The 15319-nt window shown below is 50.0% G+C and overlaps 1 protein-coding gene across 1 annotated transcript; it reads right to left on the bottom strand.

The window, feature by feature from the left end:
- Window positions 1-466: 466 nt before the first annotated feature.
- LOC141129498 (E3 ubiquitin/ISG15 ligase TRIM25-like) lies at window positions 467-2518 on the bottom strand. The gene is made up of 2 exons (XM_073617564.1): window positions 1416-2518; window positions 467-1103 (listed from the first exon to the last, which is right to left on the bottom strand). The coding sequence occupies exons 1-2, from the start codon at window positions 2516-2518 to the stop codon at window positions 467-469; spliced, it is 1740 nt and encodes a 579-aa protein (XP_073473665.1).
- Between the last annotated feature and the right edge of the window lie 12801 nt (window positions 2519-15319).

Here is a 15319-nt window from a genome sequence, read left to right as displayed (position 1 = left end):
CCCTCCCCCATCACCTGTCCACAATCCCCGCCCCCTCTACATCATAACCAATAGAAATTGGACTAGCACTGGCTGTATTTATAGTGACAACCATCACAGGGAGGGAAAGGAGCAATCACAGATCCATGGATTGGTCATGTAAAGGAACCTGTGAGGACAGAAATGTAGGAATTCTCATTGTGGATATTAAAGTGTGCGTTTTTGGCTATAGATACACTATAAAAGGTGCAGGCTCAGAATCCTAATACACTTAGTGTGTCAGTGACCCAGAACAAGCATGCAGCCAGTGAAGTCTGAACACTCTGCCCTCCTGCATGCTTGTTCCTGGTCAGTGACACACTATGTAGTGAAGTAAGGTTTAGGATGAAGATGACGGCCCCGGAACCTGCAGATTTATACACAAGTCAGAGTATTGCACCAATCAGATTCTCCACCCTGTGATGTCACCAGTCTCTGGGCAGATTTCTCACATCTGATTCCCCCCACATATCTTTATACAACCTTCTAATCCTCCTACATATACCCCAGCATGGAGGGGCTCAGTGAAGGTGGTGGTGAAGGTGTGGAGATGTCGGATCGGGTCACACAGATCATAGAAGGAGATCCGCCCGGCCTCAAAATCCAGATCTATCCTGACTCTCCCACTGGAGACACCACCGGGTAATGGGACCTCATTACTGTCATGTATCACTGAGTACTGATTACCCCACCCCCTCCCCAACCCCCAAGACTTCTTATTATATCCAATCAGTGACTGACCTCCTCTCCTGTCTAAACTGGGGTAACACATCCCGACTCTCCAGTACAATGACCCCCCGACATCCACTTCCCAGTAATGGCTCCCCGAGGAGAAACTCTGACTGCTCATCACCTGAGAACACGAAAATCTCTCTGGTGTTCCTGGTTGATTCTGTCTATTGGATAACCAGGATGCAGATTTCCTGTCATCTGATATATGTAGAGAACTACCAGCTGTCTTTTCATCCAGTAATAGGTCTGTAACCCCCGATGTCTGCTGTACACCCCCAATATTTGGTCCTCGAGCCTGGTGATGTGAGCGTTGTATGGTGGGAGAGGGTTTGGGACGTCTCCTGCTTGGTTGTATGGTGGGAGAGGGTTTGGGACATCTCCTGCTTGGTTGTATGATGGGGGCGTGTGGGGGGCGTTTCCTGGATCGTTGTATGGTGGGGGAGGGTTGGGGACGTCTCCTGCTTGGTTGTATGGTGGGAGAGGGTTTGGGACATCTCCTGCTTGGTTGTATGATGGGGGCGGGTGGGGGGCGTTTCCTGGATCGCTGTATAGTGGGGGAGGGTTGGGGACCTGTCCTGCTTGGTTGTATGGTGGGGAAGGGTTGGGGACATCTCCTGCTTGGTTGTATGATGGAAAGGGATGGGGGGCATTTCCTGGATGGTTCAGCATTGATGTGGCCTTCGCCCTTTGTAGTAGAATGTGGATAGACATGTGTGCCTGGACATTTCTCTACAATTACCCCAGACATGATATCAGATAAACCTGTGTGTAATGTGTGCGAGATCCCCACCACATCCAGATCCCCTCCATCATGGAGGAGTTTATCATGTCTCTCTCTGTCCTCATCATCTCCATCCTCAGTATCACACAAGGCACCTGTGTCTGATTTCTGTAGGACAGTCAGTGGGTCCATCATGTTACACAGCTCCTCAATGTCCCCCATCTTCCTGGACAGCTTCTCCTTCTTTATCTCCAGCTGTTGGATCATACCAGACAGTGATAGAGAGACTCGCTCTGCCTGCCCAGAAATCTTCCTCAGGACTCTCTTCTCCAGCCCTTTCAGACGTCTCCTGAGGTCTCTGAACAGGGCAGTGACTCTCTCTGTTTCATCATCTGCTTCTCCTTGTACTTTCCTCCTGTGTTCCTGCAGACTCTGGACTCTTTTCTCCGTCTCCTCTCTCTCTGTCATCAGTTTCTGCAGAACATTCCTCAGTTTCTTCTTCTTCATCTCAGAGGCCTCATCCAGAGTCTCCACCTGGTGTCCCCGATGTTCTCCATCAAGCCTGCAGGACACACAGATACAGGTGGAGTCCTCATTGCAGTAATACTCCAGGATCTTCTTATGGACGGAGCATTTCCTGTTCTCCAGGGAAGTGGTGGGGTCACATAAGACGTGTTCCGGTGACTTGCTGTGGACTCTCAGGTGATCGTCACACAGAGAAGCTTCACACATCAGACAGGATATCACAGCAGGTACAGGAGTGTCAATACAGTAAGTACAGAAGACCCCGGTTTTGTCCTGATCCCCCTTTTTAGTCTGGAGGGTCTGCAATATCTTACACAGAGTAATGTTCTTCTTAAGACGGGGACGTTTGAGTTTTTCTCTACATTCAGGACAGGAATATCCTCCAGACCTCTTCTGTGTATCCAGCACACGACCAATACAGTCCCGGCAGAAGTTGTGTCCACATCTCAGGGTTACAGGATTCGTATAAATGTTCAGACAAATGGAACATTCCAGATCCTCTTTCAGATGAGAAGACGCCATCGCTGAGGACAGAAGAGTAAAGTGAGAAGATTGAACTCTATCAGACTTATTTATTAGGACAGAAAACAATCTACAACATTCAATAATCTATAACAATCATGTAATTATATTCAGACTTACTGCAGTGTGATTGGCTGATGCACGTTCCGTATCATCATTGCTCTTTCAACCTCCTTATGGAATAATCCTGAGTGATAAGAGAGAAGAAAGTTCCATGTTTATCTACACAGAGATGGTGTAACCAAATAATCATCAGAGTCCGTATCACTTTTCTCTGCAGAAATACTTTATATTGTTATCAGATCACATAATATGAACTGTCTGTGTTACCCCAGATCCACCAATCACATCCACCCTTTCATTCCCAAACTGAAGCCTTTTTTTGGGAGGGGGGTGTATAAGAAATGACCCCCTCCCACATCCCCCCCAAACAGGATATTATGCTAAATCTGTAGATACACAAAAGAACCAGAATCTTCACTAAGTGGAAGAGTGGGATTGATAATAAAGTTGGCAGCGCCTCCACCTAGAACAGGGCCCCCTCACACCAGAACAGGGTCCCCCCCACCCCATGACAGGGGCTCTGAACAGAGGGGACTTGCTTCCTGGGAAATTAACCAGTAATCTAATCAAAGTAATTGGGAGCAGAAGAACTACTACACCCAGCATATAACATTAACCATAAGTATATAGAGGTTCCCCACTATGGAAATAATAGAAGTGTTGCACCCTCTAGTGTGTGCTAGAAGTGAGTGTAGGCAAACCATACTCTGATTCACAGTTAGACTGATGAGTCTTAATTGGGTCAGGGTTCATTAGAGTTCAGGGCTGGGCGACTCATCCTGGCAGCTCTCTTGTGCCTCCCCTGGTCTACAAGGTTGAAGAATCTTCTAGAACTAGAGGGTAGAGGTTAGAAGGAGCTGCCTTCAATATTTAGGAAGCCTTGGCTAATCCCCAGCAGTGGGCTGGCAGGAGGCTGAGATACGGGTGGAAGATGGAGATGCAGTGTTGAGGAGGCTGTCAGTGGCCCTGGAGGGCACCACCTAAGGATTCTGCCAAAACACATGGGAGGAAGCTTTTCCTGGAGACACGGGAGCAAGACAGGACAGAGTGAGTAGAACAACACTGTGGGTACTTACAAAGGAGGGAGCTTGCCACATGTAGCCAGTCTCCCTGATGATAGCGGTGTGTGCTTAAGTCTTCAGGACTTTGCCTTATGCCGCGTACACACGAGCGGACTTTACGGCGGACTTTGCCCGGCGGACTGGATTTCGTCGGACAATTCGATGTGTGTGGGCTCCAGCGGACTTTGTTTTCTCAAAAGTTGGACGGACTTAGATTTTAAACTTGTTTAAAATTTATCCGTTGAAATCGAGTCCGGTCGAAAAGTCCACTCGTCTGTATGCTAGTTCGACGGACAAAAAGGCACGCTAGGGCAGCTATTGGCTACTGGCTATGAACTTCCTTGTTTTAGTCCGGTCGTACGTCATCACGTACGAATTCGACGGACTTTGGTGGATTGTGTGTAGGCAAGTCCGTTCATTCACAAAGTCCGTCGGAAAGTACGTCGAAAAATCCGCCGGGCAAAGTCCGCCGTAAAGTCCGACCGTGTGTACGCGGCATAAGAGATTTCCTGAGAGACAACCGGGTGGGCTGATGAAGAGTCTGTCAGAACTATTGGGCAAAAAATAATTCATTTCTAGGCTTATGCATTCGAGTATATATTACAGTAACTCCTGCACTGATTACTGTATAAATGTCACTGGCAGGGAAGGGGTTAACACCAGGGGGCGATCAAGGGGTTAACTGTGTTCCCATAGGTGTGTTCTAACTGTAGGGGGGATGGGACTGACTGGAGGAAATGACATCAGTGTTCATACTTAGTATGAACACACGATCTGTCTCCACTCCCCTGAAAGAGCCGAGAATTGTGCGTTTACACACACAGATCCTGGTTCCTGCTCTGTCACGAGCGATCGTGGGTGCCCAACGGTCATCGTGCCCACTGGGCACTCGCATCGGCTCGGGGTACACGGTGTGGGGGCATGCCCCTAGTGGCCAAAAGGCGAAGCGACTAAGGCAACGTTGTTTTGCCCAGTAAAACTGCGGCGGCTGGTCGGCAAGTGGTTAAAGACAAAAGTTATTTGACGAGATTTTGGACATGTTAAGAAACATTCCAAAATCATTTTTAATACAACACTGCCCCCTGTTGATAATTAGGTTAAAACTCCAAAATGGCCTCCTAGACGGTGGTGCCACGGTTACACGGTAAATAACATGTCAATTGAAGTCATTAGTTACGTGTAAGGCAAATACACACCCACTTTCTAGGGGGGGGTAAAGTTTGGATACACACTGAGAGCGGGGAGAACGGAAAAAAGGACGGAAAGGTCTATGAAGGGAAAGGTATTCTTGGGATACAGAGCTGATATCTCTCAAACAAATGAGTCTTGAATTTCTGGTAAAGTATATGCATAGCTAAACCATTAAATCTTTGTAGCATAATTATTGGAATTTGTTGTGTTACACTATGTGATTTATTATGCTCTGTGTCTTTAAGCTCTGTGCCCTTCTGTCTAGCTCAGGGATCCTCAAACTAGGCCCTCCAGCTGTTGCAGAACTACACATCCCATGAGGCATTGTAAAACTAGGCATGATGGGAATTGTAGTTCCTGAACACCTGGAGGGCCACAGTTTGAAGACCCCTGGTCTAGCTGAACTCTCTCTCCCACCATAGTTATGTATATCCCCCTCCCCTTCCTCTCTCTGGTTCATTGTGCTCAGTATAACATCATTGCTGTAACATCTTTACACGTGGCTTACAACACCAACGTTTTTCTACCTATGAATATTCATCATTAAAAACAGAACATTCGAAAGGATTCAACGTCTGTCTCTCCATATAGTGAGTTATTCATTGAGTTAAGCTGTCTGAATTTCTGAATTGATGCAAGGGATAAATAGAACACCAGGTCATGTAAGCCCTATATGAAGCTGGAGATAAAGTTTATGGCTTTGTAGTTGAGTCAGAACAGAATTGTTAAATTTCTAACTGCAGTATGAGATGCTTCTGTTCCAAATAAGGAGAAATACATATTTGGTATGTGTCATAGAGCCAGAACAGAGGCTGTTGGAGAGGACTGTATGCAAGCCTGTTGCCCACCGATTATGGGCCCTAGCATTTGGAGGAATGGTGCTCTCTGTGAGCTGTATACCTGGGGACCCTGGGGTTGATGTTACTATGGATTCAGCTCCATGTCCCCCCCAAAACACACAGACTCTGGAACCCTTTATATGCCATATTAGAATGGTGACTCGTACTGTTAAATGCTAATGTCATCAATCCTGCTATAATGTGTTTAGTGTGGCTCTAAGAGTCTTTTCACCCATTGTTGTTTATGTTAATTGAGAGAGCTCGGTGCCTACAAGTCTGTCATCTGGTCTGGGTACATCTTGTAGTAAATTAGCTCATGTTAATTAGGTTAGCTTTGAGACATCCCTGCTGTATAAAGGTCTGTGAGATTTCAAAATAAAGGCAGTTCTGATGTACTCCAAGACTGGTGTTGTCTAGTTCTTGGGGTTTCTATAGCCAGATCCATTGGACGCGTGTTCCAGAACTTAGGAAGCGGTATACAGACGGAAGCACTCAAGCGGAGTGTGGGGCGTTCCGTGACATTGGTGGCAAGCAGCGGGAAAGCTTCCTGAAGTCTGAAGTCTGGGACATCCAAACCTCCAACTGGATCCAAGATCAGCATAGCAGACTTCAGTCACCCCAGCGGAGATATGGACCTGGCATCAGAATTCCCGGGGCTGCTGCGGATCATCCTTTCAACGTATACCAGGACTGTGTCTGAGGATGAATACCTGGAGCTCAGGCAGCTGATTCGGGTGGAGCTCTGGAATGCAGCCCTCCGTCTCGCTGGTATAAAACAGGGCAAGTGCTTTCCAACCCAAGAGCAACGGGCCAGTGACCAACGGGCATTGCGGATGGCATTCCTGGGAGAGCAGCCCCAGGAGCAATGGGTGACTGAGTTGGACAGGTTGGTCCAGCAGGAGATAGAGCTGGACAATCGTTATCGGGCTCTGCAATGGCACGCAGAGGAGGGATATTTAGGGGAGACAACAGAATGCTCTCCGGAGGGATATGACTTTGGCGGGCCTGGATTGCTGTGGGAGAACCTTACAGATCTTTTTATGTTTGACGATGAGGGGGAACCTGACCTTGAGGACATGAGGGACTATAGAGAGTCTATGCTCGGTCTTGCAGGGGTCTCAGAGCTCAAACCTGATCTGGACCATTTGCTAAGGAAGGAACAGCATCTGGAAAGGGCATACAGGAAACTGCTAGAACAAGTTCAGCAGCATGCCAGAGAATCGGCAGTGGAAAATCCGGAGATTGCCGTCCCCAAACCTGAAGTGCTGACAACAGGGCAGAGCTCTGCTAACCTCTGTCCAGAAATGATAACATCTTCTGGGTTCCATGGACAGGAGATGGTGAACCTCTATTCCCAGACATCAGTTGCAGAGACATGGGATTTGATAGACTTTTCTGCTGAGGAAGAACAACCTGATGAGCCTCCAGCAGAAGAGCTGCTATCAGGGCCAAAGTTCACTGTGTTCTGCCCAGCACCAACAGTGGCTTCGGCCTTCCTGAGAGAAGAAGTAGTCGGCCTTTCTCCCACAACACTGACAGGGACATGTGATTTTCTGTCAGCAGCATCTATGGAGTTAAAACAAACTTCTCCAGCTGAAGATCTGGTAACTGAACAGAGGGTCCAAGACCTCTGTCCCACACTTTTACCACTTCCAGAGACTGGGGATTTAATAGACATTTCTGTAGAGGAGGAACCACCTAGCAAACCCCCAGCAGAAGTGCTGGCAACCGGACAGAGGGTCCAAGACCTCTGCCCCACACCTGCAGCAATTGTGGAGGCTCAGGGTGAGAAGATGGCAATCACTTCCCAGCAGCAGATACAGGGGGAGAAGGGAGAGGAGGTGTGTGTTGTCCCTCCCCAACAGTTGGCCAGGGTGGAGGAAGTGGGCTTTCCTCCCCAGCAAAGATCCGTGTACCTGGGAGACAGTACCATCGACATGTCGTCCCAGCAGCCAGATGAGGGAATGGAAAAGGAAGCAGCCGGCTCACCTCCCCAATGGCAGCTACACAGTTTGGGAGTGGAGGAAGCCAGCTGCCTGCCCCAACAGTTAGCCGGAGCAGAGGATGCGGAGTCCCCAGCAGAAGTGCTGGCAACAGGGCAGAGTGTTACCAACCTCTGCCCAGCACCGGCAATAACTACAGAGTTCCAGGGAGGCGGGGCAGTCGGCCTCCCTCTCCAACAGTTAGCCGGAGCAGATGGTGTGGGGTTTCCAGCAGAAGGGCTGGCAACAGGGCCGAGGACTGCTGGACTCTGCCCTCAACTAACAGAGGATGGATTTCCTGTGAAGGTGGATGGGACTTCAGTCTCCACCTGTATACCCCAGGGATGCTGGGCAGTGGGCCCCGATCCCCAACAGCATGACAGAGAGGTTGGCTGGGTGAGTGATACTCTGTTTGGAATAATTTATTTGGGGTACGGTGTGGGTACAGGCAGTAGAGGACTGGAACTATGGACTAACTTCAGAGTCAACCCGTCTGGGGTCTCCTCCTGTGTTAGTCTCCTGCCGAAAGGGGAGAAATGTCATAGACAGAGCCAGAACAGAGGCTGTTGGAGAGGACTGTATACAAGCCTGTTGCCCACCGATTATGGGCCCTAGCATTTGGAGGAATGGTGCTCTCTGTGAGCTGTATACCTGGGGACCCTGGGGTTGATGTTACTATGGATTCAGCTCCATGTCCCCCCAAAACACACAGACTCTGGAACCCTTTATATGCCATATTAGAATGGTGACTCGTACTGTTAAATGCTAATGTCATCAATCCTGCTATAATGTGTTTAGTGTGGCTCTAAGAGTCTTTTCACCCATTGTTGTTTATGTTAATTGAGAGAGCTCGGTGCCTACAAGTCTGTCATCTGGTCTGGGTACATCTTGTAGTAAATTAGCTCATGTTAATTAGGTTAGCTTTGAGACATCCCTGCTGTATAAAGGTCTGTGAGATTTCAAAATAAAGGCAGTTCTGATGTACTCCAAGACTGGTGTTGTCTAGTTCTTGGGGTTTCTATAGCCAGATCCATTGGACGCGTGTTCCAGAACTTAGGAAGCGGTATACAGACGGAAGCACTCAAGCGGAGTGTGGGGCGTTCCGTGACAGTATGTCTCAACAAAGCTGAGTTCAAAGTCTTGTCAATGGTTTAGTTGTGATGTCGGCTTAAACATCTAATTCCTCAGTGAAGTATTTTTACCTTAAATATAAGTCTTGGTTAAATTACCAAGTTGGTGTATGGTACAACATAAATTATCCATATACCGTTAAGAGAAGTTTTAGATTGCAAGGTCTATTTGTTTGAGAGAGATCACGTGTCAATTTCATCACTTGTTTGTTTTCTTGGTCTGCAAAGCCACTGAGAAACTGTTAACCGTTTACAAAGCAGTTACTAAGTTTTTAAGACATTGGCATTTTAAAACTAGAGCTTGCGGTTATGGTTTTATCACCTGTATTACCCATGTTATTGATATTTGAAATTATATTCTGTGTTTATCACCAGTTATATTTTGATATTATTTTGCACTGATTTTTAGTAAATATAGATATTTTTGCACAGAATTGTATTCTTTTCTGTCTTCAAATTAGCGCATGTAGCGCTGGTAGATTTATGATCTACCATCTGATAGGTAAATTTAGTGAATTGCTCATTAGGGGGAGTTAGATTTGCCTCTGTTCCAGCTTGGCTGACACTGCGTGTAGTTCCACACTGAGTCGGAGGGTGTCGCTGTTACCATCGGCTGGTGTTGGAAGGGCAACACGTCGAAGCGTATGGATGCTCCTCTGTCCCGGAGACAACTCGGTGGAGGTGGTCCTCCAGATGGCATTCTGGGAGAGGGTATTTATGGGACAGACGCCATGTTTTGGGGTTCGTTTTACAGCCACCTGCTGGCCCTCCTGGCCGACAGGTATGCGTTAGAGTGCTACCTCGTGGTCCTCCGTTCCGGAGGCCCACATCGCTGCGGCGTGTGGGTGGGCCCAGAAGCATGTCTGGGGCCTACCACAGCAGCCAAGGAATGGTCCTGAGCTGTCTATCCCGAGTGAAGAAGCTGGACAACCGAGGAGATCCCAGGGGAGGACCCGTCATGGAAGGATCATGCAGAGTGCTGGTCTGGAGAGGGGCCTGGTGACTCGGTTGGAGGACGCATCCTGAAGTAGTTCTACAGCATAGTACTGCCGGGTCGGCTTAGAGGTCCAAGTACTGTGTCTGACATTCATCACAAACCAATACATCCTGTGGCAGAGGATCGTACGGGTTCATTTCAAGCAAGTCTGTGGCAGAGACTTTTGTTTGTGCTCCGTACTGGCTGCTAGGCAAGTGAGAGAGGCCTATCCAGGCGAGCAAAGATTGGATCCCACAAGGGGATTGCATTCAATTACAGTATTCAACTTTAAAGGACGTTCTCGAGAATCCTAAAGAAAGGTATTTGAGCTTCCCTGCAGTTTCCCTCCTGCCTCTTTCCTGCTACTTCCTTCGTTACTTGGTTCAATAAAGCATTGAAAACGTACTCCAGTGTTGGTGCTTATATCGTCCGGAGGTAAACTCAACGGCAGCATAGACCCGGTGCTGGGGTGTCGAGAGTGAAGGTAACAAGCCCGCTTAAACCAGCAGCTCCACCGAGAGTTAGTGCTACACGCAAATAAACAAATTTGAGTGATTTGTGGAAATCTCCTAAATCATAGATTTTTGCTCATTTCCATAAATATAAAAACTGGTTAATATTTCAGTATAAATACCCTGATAAGTCAGCTGGGTGGGCTGGCGAAGAGTTAGCGGGGGGGGGCTGGCAAAAAGGGTAGCTGTAGTCCAGGAGAAGAGACTGTATATAGATATATATAGGAAGTTGTCCCTGAAGATTGCTAAAGTCAAGTGGGCATCCCATAACCTCCCAACCCTATCCAAGTTATTATTCCTATAATAAATAGCAAAACCACGGACTGTTCTCTGACTCTGGGTGCTTGTAAAAATTCAGTGTGCCTGGCTGTGCAGGAGTGGGGGGGTCCCTCTCATCTGCAGCCACTATGGGGGTAGGGCTACACAAGCTTCATAGAAGAAGAGATTAAAGTGATACTAAAGTCTGAGTCTTTTGCTTAGAAATAACAAACATGTTATACTATCCTGCTCTGTGTAATGGTTTTGCACAGAGCATCTCTGATCCTCCTCTTCTCGGGTCCCTCACCGGCATTTCTGGCCCCTCCCTCCTACCAAGTGCCCCCACAGCAAGCAGCTTCCTATGGGGGCACCCGACCAGAGCCGCTGCTCTGTGTGTCCATTCAGACATGGAGTTGTGGCCCCGCCCTGCTGCTCTCTCCTCATTGGCTAACTGACTTTGACAGCAGTGAGTCAATGGCAATCAGCCAATGAGGAGGGAAAGTCCGAGCCTCTTGTGCAACATTGGTGGATAGAGACGGGGCTCAGGTAAGTATTGGGGGGCTGCTGCACACAGAAGGTTTTTTATCTTAATGCATAGAATCCATGACTCCTTTACAGTCGTTGGCTGCTGTCTCAGCAACCAATGAAACTCTTAATGCTGCTCACACACTGTATAGTGGGAGGTAAGTAGCCCCAGTGTAGCTCCGCCTACCAGCTCCACCCCACGCCCCCCAAACTCGTCTCTCACACTTCCTTCCTCACTTGCAGTGGCTCTCGGTTTCCACTGGTAAGGCTGAATGGAGGTCTTAATGAGGGCAAAAATGTAAGGGAAGGGGGGGTCTTTCTAATCACTGGAGGTCTCTAAGGAAGAGGGGGGGGGATATAAAGGGACTCTGAGCTAATGGGGGGTTTCTAAGAGGGGGTACTGACTGCTGATCTAATGGTTGGTGAGAAATCATTAATTTAGCAGCACCCCCCCCCCCCCATATTGACCCCCATCAGCTCACAATCCCCTTATATCAGTGTCTCCCCCCTTTCCCCATCAGTGAAGGAGAAAAATTACTTATTTACAACCCCCCCCCCCCCCAGTGGTGATCACATACCACCTAAATAAAAGTTCTACTTGTGTGGAAACAAATTATGAAAATCACATTTCGGTACAATGTAGTGACCGTGTAATTGTCACACACTTATCACTTTATAATATATTGTAACATATGTGATATAATTGTGACTGATGGTGGAATATATGAACACCCCCCAATCTTATCACACATATATATATATATATACTGTGCAATCTTCATAGACATAGAAGTATATCAATAGAACTAAAGAGAACTTAAATGTCTCTTTATTCATCAAAACCGGAAAATAATGATAAATAATGATAAATAATGATATTCATGGGTGACCTAACCCAACACAAGAAAGTCTTCTTATCAGAGTCCCCAACCGCAGCCCGTCCACCATAGCAGAGTCCCAACCGCAGCCCGTCCACCATAGCAGAGTCCCCAACCGCAGCCCGTCCACCATAGCAGAGTCCCAACCGCAGCCCATCCACCATAGCAGAGTCCCCAACCGCAGCCCATCCACCATAGCAGAGTCCCCAACCGCAGCCCGTCCACCATAGCAGAGTCCCAACCGCAGCCCATCCACCATAGCAGAGTCCCCAACCGCAGCCCACCCACCATAGCAGAGTCCCAACCGCAGCCCGTCCACCATAGCAGAGTCCCCAACCGCAGCCCGTCCACCATAGCAGAGTCCCCAACCGCAGCCCGTCCACCATAGCAGAGTCCCCAACCGCAGCCCGTCCACCATAGCAGAGTCCCCAACCGCAGCCCATCCACCATGGCAGAGTCCCCAACCGCAGCCCGTCCACCATAGCAGAGTCCCCAACCGCAGCCCGTCCACCATAGCAGAGTCCCCAACCGCAGCCCGTCCACCATAGCAGAGTCCCAACCGCAGCCCATCCACCATAGCAGAGTCCCCAACCGCAGCCCGTCCACCATAGCAGAGTCCCCAACCGCATCCCATCCACCATAGAGTCCCAACCGCAGCGCGTCCACCATAGCAGAGTCCCCAACCGCAGCCCATCCACCATAGCAGAGTCCCAACCGCAGCCCATCCACCATAGCAGAGTCCCCAACCGCAGCCCGTCCACCATAGCAGAGTCCCCAACCGCAGCCCATCCACCATAGCAGAGTCCCAACCGCAGCCCATCCACCATAGCAGAGTCCCCAACCGCAGCCCGTCCACCATAGCAGAGTCCCCAACCGCAGCCCGTCCACCATAGCAGAGTCCCAACCGCATCCCATCCACCATAGCAGAGTCCCCAACCGCAGCCCGTCCACCATAGCAGAGTCCCAACCGCAGCCCACCTACCATAGCAGAGTCCCCAACCGCAGCCCGTCCACCATAGCAGAGTCCCCAACCGCAGCCCATCCACCATAGCAGAGTCCCAACCGCAGCCCATCCACCATAGCAGAGTCCCAACCGCAGCCCGTCCACCATAGCAGAGTCCCAACCGCATCCCGTCCACCATAGCAGAGTCCCCAACCGCAGCCCGTCCACCATAGCAGAGTCCCCAACCGCAGCCCGTCCACCATAGCAGAGTCCCAACCGCAGCCCGTCCACCATAGCAGAGTCCCAACCGCAGCCCGTCCACCATAGCAGAGTCCCCAACCGCAGCCCATCCACCATAGCAGAGTCCCAACCGCAGCCCGTCCACCATAGAGTCCCAACCGCAGCCCGTCCACCATAGCAGAGTCCCAACCGCATCCCATCCACCATAGCAGAGTCCCCAACCGCAGCCCGTCCACCATAGCAGAGTCCCCAACCGCAGCCCGTCCACCATAGCAGAGTCCCAACCGCAGCCCACCTACCATAGCAGAGTCCCCAATCGCAGCCCATCCACCATAGCAGAGTCCCCAATCGCAGCCCATCCACCATAGCAGAGTCCCCAACCGCATCCCATCCACCATAGCAGAGTCCCAACCGCAGCCCACCTACCATAGCAGAGTCCCCAACCGCAGCCCACCTACCATAGCAGAGTCCCAACCGCAGCCCATCCACCATAGCAGAGTCCCCAACCGCAGCCCATCCACCATAGCAGAGTCCCAACCGCAGCCCGTCCACCATAGCAGAGTCCCCAACCACAGCCCGTCCACCATAGCAGAGTCCCAACCGCAGCCCATCCACCATAGCAGAGTCCCCAACCGCAGCCCACCCACCATAGCAGAGTCCCCAACCGCAGCCCACCCACCATAGCAGAGTCCCAACCGCAGCCCACCCACCATGGCAGAGTCCCCAACCGCATCCCATCCACCATAGCAGAGTCCCCAACCGCAGCCCATCCACCATAGCAGTTCAGGCAAACTCACTCAGTCAGTGGGCTCAAGTCACAGTATGGAGGCTTCCATCCCACATCAAGGTCTCCTCATCACTGATAGCAAACCAGCCATCCCCTCCCCCACCAGGTGCCTAATAACCAGGCCTGCAAGGGAAATCCCCGCCCCCTCCAAGTAACCCTCTCTTATCCCAACCCAGGCTGACTCTCTACTATATATATATAGAAATAATATATCACCCCATCACTCTTCTGCTGTACATCATTCCAACCAGAGAAGGTTCAAATCTTCCAAATACAAAACTATAGATGTGTCCCAACACTACATAACACCTCCCCCCCATATTCATCACTACCTACACCGCCACCCCCCCATAATCCCCACCACCTACACCGCCTCCCCCCCATAATCCTCACCACCTACACCGCCACCCCCCCATAATCCTCACCACCTACACCGCCACCCCCCCATAATCCTCACCACCTACACCGCCACCCCCCCATAATCCCCACCACCTACACCGCCTCCCCCCCATAATCCCCACCACCTACACCGCCTCCCCCCCATAATCCCCACCACCTACACCGCCACCCCCCCATAATCCCCACCACCTACACCGCCTCCCCCCCATAATCCTCACCACCTACACCGCCTCCCCCCCATAATCCTCACCACCTACACCGCCACCCCCCCATAATCCTCACCACCTACACCGCCACCCCCCCATAATCCTCACCACCTACACCGCCACCCCCCCCCATAATCCTCACCACCTACACCGCCACCCCCCCCCCATAATCCTCACCACCTACACCGCCATATTCATCACTACCTAAACCCCCCATATTCATCACTACCTACACCCCCATATTCATCACTACCTACACCCCCATATTCATCACTACCTACACCCCCATATTCATCACTACCTACACCCCCATATTCATCACTACCTACACCCCCCATATTCATCACTACCTACACCCCCCATATTCATCACTACCTACACCCCCCATATTCATCACTACCTACACCCCCCATATTCATCACTACCTACACCCCCCATATTCATCACTACCTACACCCCCCATATTCATCACTACCTACACCCCCATATTCATCACTACCTACACCCCCATATTCATCACTACCTACACCCCCCATATTCATCACTACCTACACCCCCATATTCATCACTACCTACACCCCCCATATTCATCACTACCTACACCCCCCATATTCATCACTATCTACACCCCCCATATTCATCACTACCTACACCCCCCATATTCATCACTATCTACACCCCCATATTCATCACTACCTACACCCCCCATATTCATCACTACCTACACCCCCCATATTCATCACTACCTACACCCCCATATTCATCACTACCTACACCCCCCATATTCATCACTACCTACACCCCCATATTC

The sequence above is a fragment of the Aquarana catesbeiana genome, linkage group LG01, assembly GCF_042186555.1.
Source record: "Aquarana catesbeiana isolate 2022-GZ linkage group LG01, ASM4218655v1, whole genome shotgun sequence".
NCBI classification, from domain to species: Eukaryota; Metazoa; Chordata; class Amphibia; order Anura; family Ranidae; genus Aquarana; species Aquarana catesbeiana.
This window is presented reverse-complemented; position numbering and strand designations above follow the sequence as displayed.

Coding starts and splice junctions, on each gene's coding strand:
- LOC141129498 (XM_073617564.1), bottom strand. CDS start 2,518: ATGGCGTCTTCTCATCTGAAAGAGGATCTGGAATGTTCCATTTGTCTG. Junction 1,104..1,415: donor GGCGAAGGCCACATCAATGC/TGAACCATCCAG, acceptor CTCTCCCACCAT/ACAACCAAGCAGGAGACGTC.